At 46.1% G+C, this 12106-nt stretch overlaps 1 protein-coding gene across 1 annotated transcript in view; it reads right to left on the reverse strand.

Annotated features, from left to right (window-relative positions):
* SKIDA1 (SKI/DACH domain containing 1) overlaps positions 1 to 586 on the reverse strand; it is a 2589-nt gene extending 2003 nt beyond the window's left edge. The window contains exon 1 of the mRNA XM_025199709.1: positions 24 to 586. Coding sequence (XP_025055494.1) covers positions 24 to 453 — 430 coding nt within the window. The 5' untranslated portion in view covers positions 454 to 586. The remainder of the gene's footprint in view (positions 1 to 23) is intronic.
* Positions 587 to 12106: the final 11520 nt, after the last annotated feature.

The raw sequence follows: 12106 nt of genomic DNA on the forward strand, positions 1-12106 counted from the left end.
CCCCCTGATGGGCAGCGGCCGAGCCGGCTCCTTCAAGCCCAGCCAAAGTTTGTTGTCCTCCCAGAGGCTGCAGTAGGGGCCGGCGGCCGGGCGCTCCGCGCGGAGCTCGCCGCCTGCCAGGGCCCGGCTGATTTTCCTCCGTTTTGTCTTGAGGACTCGCTCGGTCTTGCAGGAAGTGTACAGGGCTTCGACGTCCTCCCTGGAAATCAGCGTGCATTTGGCGGCGTGGAAAGCGATGGAGTTGATGGCTTTGAGTTTCCTCAACTCCTCCAGGTCGCAGTGATGCTTTTTGACTTTTAAATGATCCATTCGCTTGTGCACGGTGGTTCTCGGGATGTTTTTGAGCAGGTCTGTGAAGACCTGAGAGAGTGCAAACATTTGCTTTCCTTTAATGATGAGGTAGCCGAGCCTCACGCCATCCACCTCTTCAAAACCCGACTTCAAGTCTCCCATTTCGCGAATTAAATTATTCCCGGCATTTGCAGAGAGAGAGAGAGAGGGAGGGAGGAAAAAAAAAACCCACACACACACAATCCTCAGCCAGATGCTGTATTTGTCTCAAGGCATCCTGCTAATAAAATAACAAAGACTGTTATTCCTGGTCAATGGCGTACCAAACTTTAGACTAAATTAAAAAAAAATCAAAGCAAATCAAACAAAAAACCCATGTGAAACTACAATCGATAGTTCTGATTTTTTTTAATCTGGTTTGCCAAAGTGTTTCTCTAAGTTGCTGCTGAAGATCAGTACCTGTTCCCTTTCATTCCCTGCTTTTCCATTGGAAACTATGATAATGGAATGTGAAGGGAGGAAGAGAAAAGAAATGCAGCTGCTATTCCCGCCGCTGCTTTAGCTACAAATAAAATGACAGAGTGAAGTGAGCTCGTCCGGAGACACCTTCATCAATTAATTCCCCTAAAGCCAACGCTGATTGGACACTCCTGACAGGTGATGCAATAAAAATTGATATTCCACCCCTTCCCCCAAAAAATCTCCCACTAATTAGCATACCCTTATACTGCCACCTCCCCTCCCAAAGTAAATAATACAGTTAGTATATAAATCTTTCTATTAAACAATCTGAGCTCAAATCCACTTAGACCTCTCAGGCTTCTTCATCGCTAGCTCCATGTGAAGGATTTGTATGCTTTTTGATATCATTTTGTCTATATTTAGAATATTTTGGACAAATGTGGCTCTTTGGTGCATGGCATGGATTTAAGAGACAGCAGCATGATCATAGCGATGGAAAATTCTTTGGTAACGTGACCATTGGAAACTGGAATTTTATTCCGCATTACGTGGAAAATGAAGCTTAGCGAAAATGTGCAGAATAGCCTGGTATTTCCCTTTCCGAGGCTCCAAACTTAAATGCTCGATTGTTAACAACCAGAGGGAATACTTACGTTTTTCGAGTTTCTCTTGATTTTCCTCTTCTGCTTAATTGTCTTTTACAGCCAATGGCTAATTTTGTTTGTATTTATTTTGGTGCTGCCTGCATATCGAGGGTTCCAGCCCCGTCATACTGTAACACTTTTAACTGAAATTCTGCCTGTAATACTGGGGGAGGGGGAGGAGGACGTGGACTCACGTCAGACCTATAACAAAGCATAGATAAGCCAGAAATGGATACACTTTTCACAATTAACCGTGCTGGAGCACAAACTGGAATGTCCTATGGTCCCGGAGTCCACGTCAGGATTCCTGTGTGCTGATTACTTCCAGCAGAGAAAGGAGAATGTAAAATGTCCAAGGTGCTTCCAGAGGCTTTACGTAATAACAAAAAAGTGCTGGCATACCACGCACAATGTGCAATGGGCTAGGATGCGCCTGCTTCGCAGTGTGCACGGTCGGTGTGGAGCAGCCCCTCTGCAGCCTTTTGATGTTCCATTTATACCAAGCCTTTTAAAAATCAATTTGAAGAAGCAGCATGAAGGTTTAACCTCTTCTTAGTGACGTTCAATTATTTTAGTGTCAGGCGCAATGATTTCGAAAATGTTGCAACAGCAGCAAACCTCTTCCTTGTTAAATTAAAATGATGTTTGCGGTTTGCATGTCAAACGCTGCAAATAGAACTAACTATCCGCCGTTAATCAGTTTTCAACTGAAAACTAGATATAGCACAAGCACTTTTGTGTCTAGCAGGAGTTCCTCGCTTGTCCAAAATTAGACATCCGTGTGATTAAGAAAACAGCTCATATTTCTAGGTCTAAAAAAAATATGTATTTTCTTCAAAGTCCAAAGTGCGATTTCCCACTCTCTCTACTGGCAACATGGTGAATGGAGTTCGTGTTACGCCATCAGGTAGAGCTCAAATAAATAAAAACAGCAGCCCCTTTTTTTCAAATATTTTCAGCAGTTTGGCATGAGCAGGCGAGATGCCCCCAGCCCCTAGGTCCGCAGGAATTCTGGAGAGAACCGGGAATTTCAAGAAGTGCAGCCGGAAATTAAGGAAGTCTATTTAGGAGAGCCTCTAACTCGGAAGGTTGAGATTTGAAAAGTCAGCCCTAGACTACTGTTGCTCTCAGCACAGATGTAATCGCCGCTCTTCAACTTAATCCATGTGTGTACAAACCACGATGTCTAGTTCTTCCCTTTGAAATCTAAGGATAGTATTCCCATCCAAGAAATCAGAGCTAGAGCAAATTACATTTTGTCCCTTGAATTAGAAAAGGATCATTGAATGGATCTCGTGATATTTCAGCCTTTAAACGTAACCGAGAGGCAGCAGTGAACAATGCCTCGTCACAGCTAATACCATCCACAGAGTTAGCCTTCTTTTGCTCTGCATCTGGATCTATCAGCGTACATTTTTCTTTCTCGCTCGCACAAGAGACATCATGTTATATTCTATAGCTGAAAGCAAAGTTTCGAGGGAAAACAGCTGCTGGTGTTAAAAAGAAATCATCGTAGTCTTCCTAGAGCTAGAGACAATAAGGTCGTTTAAAAATTCCTCCTGATGTACTTATATGCTGCTGGCACCCCCACCCCCTCCCCGCGGCTCTCCTCCCCCTGCTTTAAGGTTAAGGCTATGGAGTCAAACAGTAAAGAAACCGTAAACTCCGAGAAAGCTTTTAAGAAGACATTACAGAAAAAAAGGTGGGCTCACAAGTCATTGCTTTGCCAGGTAGTTCGGTTGTCCTCGACTCCTGTTTAAATCCAAACACTCTCTTTTACTCCAGATGATAGTCTGGCAATAGGATCCAGGAACTATTTAAAAAATGCATACTTTTTGTTTGTTTAATACAGGCGCTATCAAATGTTTTAAACTTAGTAGCGGCTTTTTGCCAAACCTATCTTTTCAGAAAGGTACAGCCATGAGCTTCTGGGGTTAGCCGGAGCCAAATGTTGATAGAGGAAAAAAAGCTAGAAGTCTTTAGGAAATGTTATACATATATACACACATGTACACAATATCGTTACACACACACACACACAAAATGTACACAATATAATCACACACACTCACACACACACAGTTTCAGTTGCAGGGCTTTCTCCACATCACACACAGAGGCTTTTGTTTCTTTAACTTCTCCATCATTTTGTTGTGCAAAATGAACCAGGCAGCTTTCATGGGGCCATCAGCACACGTTGTATATCCGGGGTCTTCTTCAGGCACATTGGGGGTAGATCCTGCTAGCGAGATGTGACGGAGGCCCCTGGCACACGCACGCACGCACACACCCATTAAAGGCAGGGGACTCTAAAATGGATTTCCACGCACACAAGGGATTGCGATCAATAGCTACCAACATTTATGGCTTAGATTATTAATGTGAAAGCTGGGCAAAAGAATGAAAATGAAAAATTAAAGGTGTCTGTTATCAATTACAGTAAAAGTTATGCAATAATTTACTTACTTGGTGTGTGTGTATGTGTGTGTGTGCGCGCGCGCGCGCGCGTGTGTGTAGATCCAGCTGTATATATTGCTATCTCTCAAAAGCAAGGTAGTGTCTGGCAATTTTGTTGACCGTGTCAGCCTCACTTAAAATCAACGATGAACACGATTAAAAAGATGGATGTTTGTCTCACATTTCTTTAGTACAGAACGTCTGTAGTGCCCGTTTTGCCAAACACATATACACACGCAACTATATATAGTTGCGTGTGTATACACACGCACACACACGGAGGCTATCAATCAAATGTGCTCCTTTTCACGATGAGTAGCGTGCAATCTGCAATCTACACCCTCTCGTAGGTAGTATTTCAGTTTGCAAACTGGCTGGCCGAAGAATAAACCTCTGTAGAAAATAATATGAATAATATGCTGCTGTGGAACAGATTCCATACTTCGATGTTTGTGAACTCGTGTTAAAAGATCCAGGTTTGCAGTAAACGTGTAACTATATCGCTTCACAAAAAGGAGACGTATATATAACGTTTAACATCCTTTTTGATGTGTTCTGATTTATTTTCATTTTATGATGATGTTTAAATACCACTGCGATTCAGCCTGACCTCTTCCTTCTGGAGCTAAGTAATGCACACACCATTTACAGTCTTTTAAACGTTTAGTTGGGAAATGCAACAGCAATATCCAGCAGCAGTTGGACTAATGGAAAGACTTCTTTTGAAAACCTTCAGGAAAAACTACGGGGTCATGTGCATTTTCACACTAGGATTGCCACATTATTAGAGTATTATTATTTATTATTATTTGTTAAGTGCCAGACTGTATCTTCAGGTATTGACAAGCATTAAATAAACCTTTTCCTTTCATGAGCCCTGATGTAGAAATATATAATTTAAATGAGAAGTATATTTTCTAACCTTAGCACTGTTTTAGATATCACTATGCATATTTTCTTCAAAGAGGCTACAGACAGAAAACAGTGCAAGGCTATCACAAAGAGTCCAGTAACGTAAATATAATAGGGTCAAAGAACACTATAATAGGGTCCTTCTGCTATTTTAAAGTCGGCCCAGTGTGACTGTAGTGCTTAAAACTTGTTGTAAATTCTAAGTTAGCAAAAATAAGAAGGTATAACTAAATTAGTCAAATATGTGGAAGATAAATCCCAGCTGACAGTCCAAAAATCATAGCATAATTTATCTAGCATCATCACGCCTGTGAGTTATTTCTTTGTAAACAAAGCAAGGAGGTATTGTTGCACGTTTTTAAGTTTTATTTTCTACATGGCTGTACTACTTACGCACCAGAATGTTGTACGGTGCATAAAAAGCACAAAATAACAGTCTTACTTGATGTTGATAGTCTTGGCTGTTTTAAAATACAGGTTTTTAACAGGAGTTTTTGGACACATACTGCATGCCATGTTGTCTACTGACCCATAATCAAAATGCAGTGACCTTCTACCCTTTTTTTGCCCCTTGACCCATCCTGAATTCAATGCAGCCTTTATAAATTTGCAAATCCTTGGACGTAAAGGGGATTTGGTGAGGCTTTGTTCTGGAAGGATCCTAAAAGTTTGCATTTTTTAATTAGACAAAGGTAAGGCAACAAACTGGGGAATAAGATTATTTCTTACATGCAGGTGCTCCGTATTCATTTTTATATTCAAGGACTGTATCCTGGAAAAACAGATTCTGCAAGCTGAAAAGCAATTGCAAACATAGGAGATCAGAAGGTTATGGATTGCACCAAATTAGCAATGTGGTACAAATCACTTTCATGACGTAAGGGATGGCCAGGCCACAATCTTCCGGCGTTCCTCATCTCCAAGGACTGTGTGGATCCTGGTGACCCAGGGAGAGGAGAGAGCGAGCGAGCGATTTGATCTGAAGCCACAGGCACATTCCCTTATCTCTTCTGCTATCAGTCAGTTTAAAGGACACCATAATTATGATGGTGATAAAACAATGCCCGCTTATGTGTGCTGAATAAATAAAGAATGTTTACAGCTCCAGAATGTTTCAATTCCAATTAAACGCTATCAAAGAAAAGCCACTCCCCCGCCCCTATTTACCTTGTTTATTGTCATATTTTCTTATGAAATAGAAGAGCCTTCCGGAATGCTATTAAGGTTAAGTGGGGGGGGGGGGGGGGGGGGAAAAAAAACAAAACCACATACTCCCAGTTCCCCAATTACTTGGATCACCTACATGTTGTATTTGTTTATTTTTTAATGGCTACATGCCTGGAGATGCAATGGTAAAAGGCGCGAAAGTACCCAACTCCAACCACAGCCTGGAGGAGTTGGGCTGAATTAATGCAGCGCCCTTGGGCGTTAGAGGAAGGGGGCTGTGATCTTATGGTTCCGACTTCCTGACCAGAACCCAGCCAAGCCTCTGAAAGGGCCCAGAGGAACTTCGTCTCCAATTAGCTCCTGTTTCCCTTGCATCTTGGATCCTTGGAAACAGGAGGCTGAAAATTCATCCCAGTTACTAAGACACAAGGATCATTTCAAATATTCATCATATCAGCAAATCTGGTCATAATCAAATTAAAGCAAGGTTTGGGGGAGTACTGCCTGTATGACTGGGTACTAGACCCAGAGAGGACTACAAAGAAATAAGAAAAAAGGGGTGCTTTTAAGTGGCTTAGAAGCATATTGCAAAACGCAAAACAATATTTCTGCCATGAAAGAGAGACTTTGTAAACCCACGATTCTGTGTGATACTGCAGAGACCCCCTCCCCCCCAGCTGCCATGGTAATTTCAACTTTATATCCAATATTTCTGCACGATGCCCTTGTTTATTTTTTAAAGCCCAAGATATTACAGGCTGTGGTATATCGTGATGTAGACTGTGCCTTTACACCAAATTGTCTCTTAGCACTTTTTGCCTAAAGGAACACCACCGCTAAATTTAAACTTTAAAAAAATTAAATATCCCAGGAGAAATGCTGATTTCTGTTTACTCGAACCAGAATGTAGTGGCAAAGGCGACTGTATTTGCAGAGTTGCTGCAGAGTTGTAGGCCCTTTTCCTTTTGAAAGTTTAGACCTCCAATACCCTCGATTCTACTGGCAGAATTAGGATGGACTTGGAGGGTCCTAAACGTGACCATTCACTAAGGCGGGGGGCTACAGCTTGCAACAACGTGCTCGGCAACTTAATCTTACACTAAAAAGGGCAGAGAGCGAAAAAGAATGGAATACAAACTCTCCCGACATTTGTAGTCGCTTCCAAGGTGGATTGTGTATTTTAAAGCTGATGGGAACGTCTGGTTTTTGGAGCAAAAAGGAGAGAAGGTAAGTGTTTGTACTTGTATCCGTCAGTTCGTAGAGAAACAATGAAAGAACAAAGGGAACCACTTCTCCATTTGGACATTTTACATTTTCTTCCTCCATTTGCAGCAGATTGTGCCGGGCTGGGGCTGGACTCGCTTAACTTTGCCTCTAGGAACTGGGTGGCAGGGCTCGGGTTTAAGAAATAATGAGAAAGTTACTGAGCAATTTAAATAAAAACATGTTTACTGGGAGGGAGCGTCCCAGCAGCCGCGCTGCTCCAGAAGTTGTTCATCATTTCAGGGGGAGCCAAAACTCCCCACGTAGCCCTCACTCCCTCCCCTCCCCTCCCCTCCCCCTCTCCGAGAGAAGCGGAGCGGAGCTCGCGGCAGTCTGGATCGGACCTTTCCCTAGAATTTCAGGGATCCCCAAGCCAGGACTATTGTTTCCGGCGCTCAAAAAAAATTAGTAAAGACTGAATGAAAACGCGTCCCCAGTAATGAGCTCCGGCGTTCACTCGCGAGGTGGGAAGAAAGGAAGCAGGGGCGCAAAAATAAACATTCGCGCAATTATTTGCAAATCAAATAAATTGCATCGAGGGTGTGTGTGTGTGTGTGTGTGTGTGTGTGTGTGTGTGTGGAGGGGGGGTTGGAGGGCAAACAAACAGCCCTTGCTGCAAAGAGCACGTTTCCCCGGTCCGGGGGGCTGCGAGCCCCGGGGCCGGGCAGCAGCACAAAGAGCTGCCACGTTGGGTGGGGCCGCGCTGGAGACGAGCCCCGTTCCCCGCAGCCCGAGGCAGCCCCGCACCCTGCAGTCCCTCTCGCGGGGAGGGAAACACATGCTTGGTGTTTATCTTCCTCCCGAGGATGCGGGAAGCCACCCCCACCCCGCTCGTTGCCAGGCAAATGCAAGGCTTTGTCGGCGGGTGCTGCCCCGCACCGCCAGGCCGGGAGCCCCCCGCATGGGCGCCCGCAGAACAATGTGCGGCCGCCGCTTCCCCTCACGTGGGCGCCCAACGCGGAGCTCCCGGCTGCTAACCTTTCACCCTCTCCCCTCCCCTCCTCCCGCCGCTTCCTTTTGCCGCCCGGGCACTTTCTTACCCACAATTCCCCGCGCCGGCCGCGCTCGTGCCGAGCTCGAGCCTCCCGCTACCCCCCTCCCCTCCGGCTCCGGCTTGCAGCGCCCAGGCCAGCGGGCACCCAGGAAGCGGCAGCCGGCCCTGATACCGGGCAGGCTCCTGGGAGGGTGTGCTCCGGGGGTGGGATCTCCTCCTGGCCCCGCAGGGCTGGGGGCCCGAGCCGGCGCGGAGGAGCTGGGCGTACACACTTGGGCTTGGCGGCGTGTGAAGCATCGTGGCCCCGAACCGTGCGGAGCGGAGCAGACGTGTTGGAGCGCGTCTGATGGCATGCGGGGGGGGGCTCGGGGCAGCCCCTGCGGGCGGGACCCGGCTCCGCCCCCCTCCCCGGAGTCCCTAGTACTCGGGCACGACGGGGCTGCAGGGTCCGGGCCGCGGGGGCGGGGAGCGCAGGAAGAGCCCCCAGGCGCTTGTGCTGTAGGAAACAATGCGGGAGAAAAAGCAAGTTTCAGCGCGAAAAAAGGGGGTCCAGATGACTTTTAAAACAGGACGGAGCCGGTCGCCGCACCTGGAGAGCCCATGTTGCTAAGTACTAGATTTAAATAACAAGTGGAGGGAGAGACTTTTTGACCCTTCCAGACTATAGCAGAAGAGGAGTTGAGGCCAGAGAGAGGGGCGTTGCTCAAATCAATTGAGAGGCATTATAGACTTACAGATATGTGTTTGGGCAAGGCAGGAGAGGATTTGCCTGTTGAATATTCTTGGCAAACGTTAATCTCTCGTGTGTTTTAAAAGTACCGTGTCAGGGGCTTTTAAGGAAATCGGTGAAAAATCAAATGTGGCATTAATCAAAACACCCAAATGTAAACATGTACGAGTTAAACCCTAACGTTATGCAATTATTTAAATCAAGTCCCGGTTTTCCTGACTGCGACCCCTCACCCCTCTGCGAGTAGCTTTGAGATTTCCCCCCCCCCCCCGCCAAATCCTCACGTCTTACTTTTCAATCGGTTCATATTTTTGGCCTGCCAGCTATGAACAGGGCTTTGGTGATAGAAACAGGTTTTCAGGGACAAAAATATGCGGCAAGGTGAAAAGGCTTCAACATACAGTGAATTCTAACCCTAGCCTTTAATTTAAAAAAAATTAAAAGCCCGTCTGTTTTGCTACATTTCAATAATCAGCTGCTTGAGTAGTAAGCGCTGCTTTGGGTCCCGTTTTTCGGGTTTTGTGGTAAATGCTTGATCTACATACAAATTTGAAGCGAGGAAGAGGCTGATTAAAAATATAATTACAAGTCAGTGAGCCCCTCCCCCCCCAAATCCACCGGGCATGGAAAAAAGCCGAGCTGGAGTGAAGGGTGTTGATCAATAAGCAGAAATCCCCGGAAAAAACAGTCGTTGCAGGTTTCACAGAAATAACACTTCGTTACAGGCCAGGCTGCGGATGCAGCACCTAGTGGTCCCAGCTGCGGGGGGGGAGGCCCGGGGAGGGCCCCGGCCTGCAGCGAGGAGGGGCGGCGGAGCGGGCCCAGCGCCGGGATCCCCTGGGTCTGGGCGGCTGCGGCGAGGGGAGAGCGGGCCAGGAGGGTGCAGGCAGGCGGGGGGAGCCGGAAGGCTTCAATGAAGGAGCGGAATAGCAAGATTCAGGCAGGCTGCAGCTAGCGCCTGTCAAGCTCGGAGAAAGGGAATTAAGGTGATAGAGCGTTCAAATGGCCGGTGCCGGGGAGGGCTGGCCCCTCCGTCTCCCCTCCCCTTTTTGTCCTTTCTCGTGCTTCCCCCCCGTTTCCCTCTTTCTCCTGCCAATTTCTGCAGGGTGGGAGAGGGGAGCTGGGGGTCAGGGAGGAGAACAATGCTGAGCGAGCGGTTGTGCGCAGCACTGTCCCCTGAAGGGAAGAGGCGAGCACTGCAGCGGCGGGGCTGAATGCAGTGCTTCCTCCTCTCCTGCTGGCAGTGCTCATGGCATGCGAGGAAATGAGCAGGACCGCGGCCAGCTGGCAGAGGGTCAGTGGCAGCAAGTGGAGATGTCAGGATTCTTATAGGTCAGCCTAATTGGAATCCTGAACCCGGGATAGGCTCTGGAGAGCGGCTGGCCCCAGGCCAGCTAAGTAATCCCACTCATCCTCTAAACCCCCTTGCATTGAGGGTGGTAGAGTTTGAGGGTGAGTAGCTGGAGCAGTGCATCTGTGGGTGCCCTCCACAGAAGGAGGGGCGAGCTGCCAGACTTACGTGTGGGTCTAGAGGGCTAGCGGAGCACTCGAGGGAGTGGGATGAGCTTGGGAAAGCTGCCGTAGGTGAGCAAAGGGCCGGGGAACATGGCCCGGCTGTCAGGCAGCAAGCGGGGCTGCAGAGAGGGCAGGCTGGCAGGGACAGGCGGCCCGGGGAAGGTGCCGTGAAGGAGCAGGTCGGGCGGGAGGAAGTGCAGCTCAGACTCCTTTTCCTCCGGTCGCTCCCCATTGTTCGCAGGCCCCCTTCTTCGCGCTGTTTTCAGCTGCCGGCGCCGTCCTGCCATGCGAGGGAAGGAGAGCTGCTGAGCAGCCTTTTCTTTTAGCTCCAGACACAGCCAGGTTACGCCGCACGTTTGTATTCTCTGGCTCAGAAACTCAGGGGTTTCCAATAAGAAAACTGCTAAATAAGTAGCGAGGACTATTTAAAAGGGCCATTCGCTAAGGGGAGCTGCTGTGAGGTTGTACCTCACATGTTCCTTGAAAGGTAAAAATCTCCCCCATAGCACCAGATTTCTACGTAACAGACCCTCTGTTTGCGGGTGGATTTTAGGGCAGGACCCCCCTCGGAGAACTGGGGAGAAACAACTTTCACAATTACGGGATTTGGAATCATAAATCGAGGGAAATTAGTTTGGAAAATAAAACGTTTTAAGACTTTTTATTTTTAAAAATGAAGATTAATCTTGTCTTAGTTTTCACATAAACAGAAAAAAGCCCGGGGCTTGTTGCAAATCCAGCTTACTTGATTAAAACACATTTAAAAAGTCGTGCTTTTCGGGAAAAATATGCTCTGCTTGAATATTTTTTTTCCTTGAACCCAATTTCAAATTACCTGATCTTAGCATGCCATCCAAACCCGAGCTTTCCACTCACATGCACGGACAAGAGTTAACTAACTTGATACAAAAAAAAAATCTCCAACAAGTGCTGCTGTTCTTTTAAGCAAAAATCGCTTTCCCACATTGCTCTTTAGAGAGGAAAAAGCAAAGGTCTGGGGGCTGATACATTTATTAAGAGCAAAGATAATTTATAGATAAACTTCTAGAAGGCATTTTTTCAAAACTTACTATAAAAGCAACATCTGGTACTGTATTATTTAGCAGGGTTTGACGATTTATTTTATCAGATTACCATCTATGTGTAATTAAATCTTATTTTTCCACATCACGAAATTTGAAACTTTTGACAACAGTTTGACAAAGAAGTTAGCAGATTATTGTTTATGAAAAGCATCTAGTTGAAAATAATTCCTCACAACTGACACCCCTCAATTTGGAGCCACTTGCCATCATCATTGCTTCAAATAAAAATAAAGCGCTTTCTTTTTGCTATTCCTGCTCTTTTCCTCTTTATACATTTGCAGCCTTTTGTAGAGTTTTACTTTTACTAAAAGTGCAATTCAGGGTAGACCGTAGAATGATTGGAAGACTTAAAATGCAAATAAACAACACTTCACATGAAACTAACTGCTAATCATGGCATATATTAGCTTTAAAATAAAAAATATTTAAGATTTCTGATCGTTTTCCTCATGGAATATTTTAGAGAGGTTTTTTTCTCAATTGCTGCTTGATAACTTTTCTTTTGAATACAGATTGAGAGAGTGTCATTTTAAATTAAATTTAATGTGATCATATTGCTTTAGTAAACAATGCATATTGTGGAATG

The sequence above is a fragment of the Alligator sinensis genome, unplaced genomic scaffold (genome assembly GCF_000455745.1).
Source record: "Alligator sinensis unplaced genomic scaffold, ASM45574v1 scaffold221_1, whole genome shotgun sequence".
Classification (NCBI taxonomy): Eukaryota; Metazoa; Chordata; order Crocodylia; family Alligatoridae; genus Alligator; species Alligator sinensis.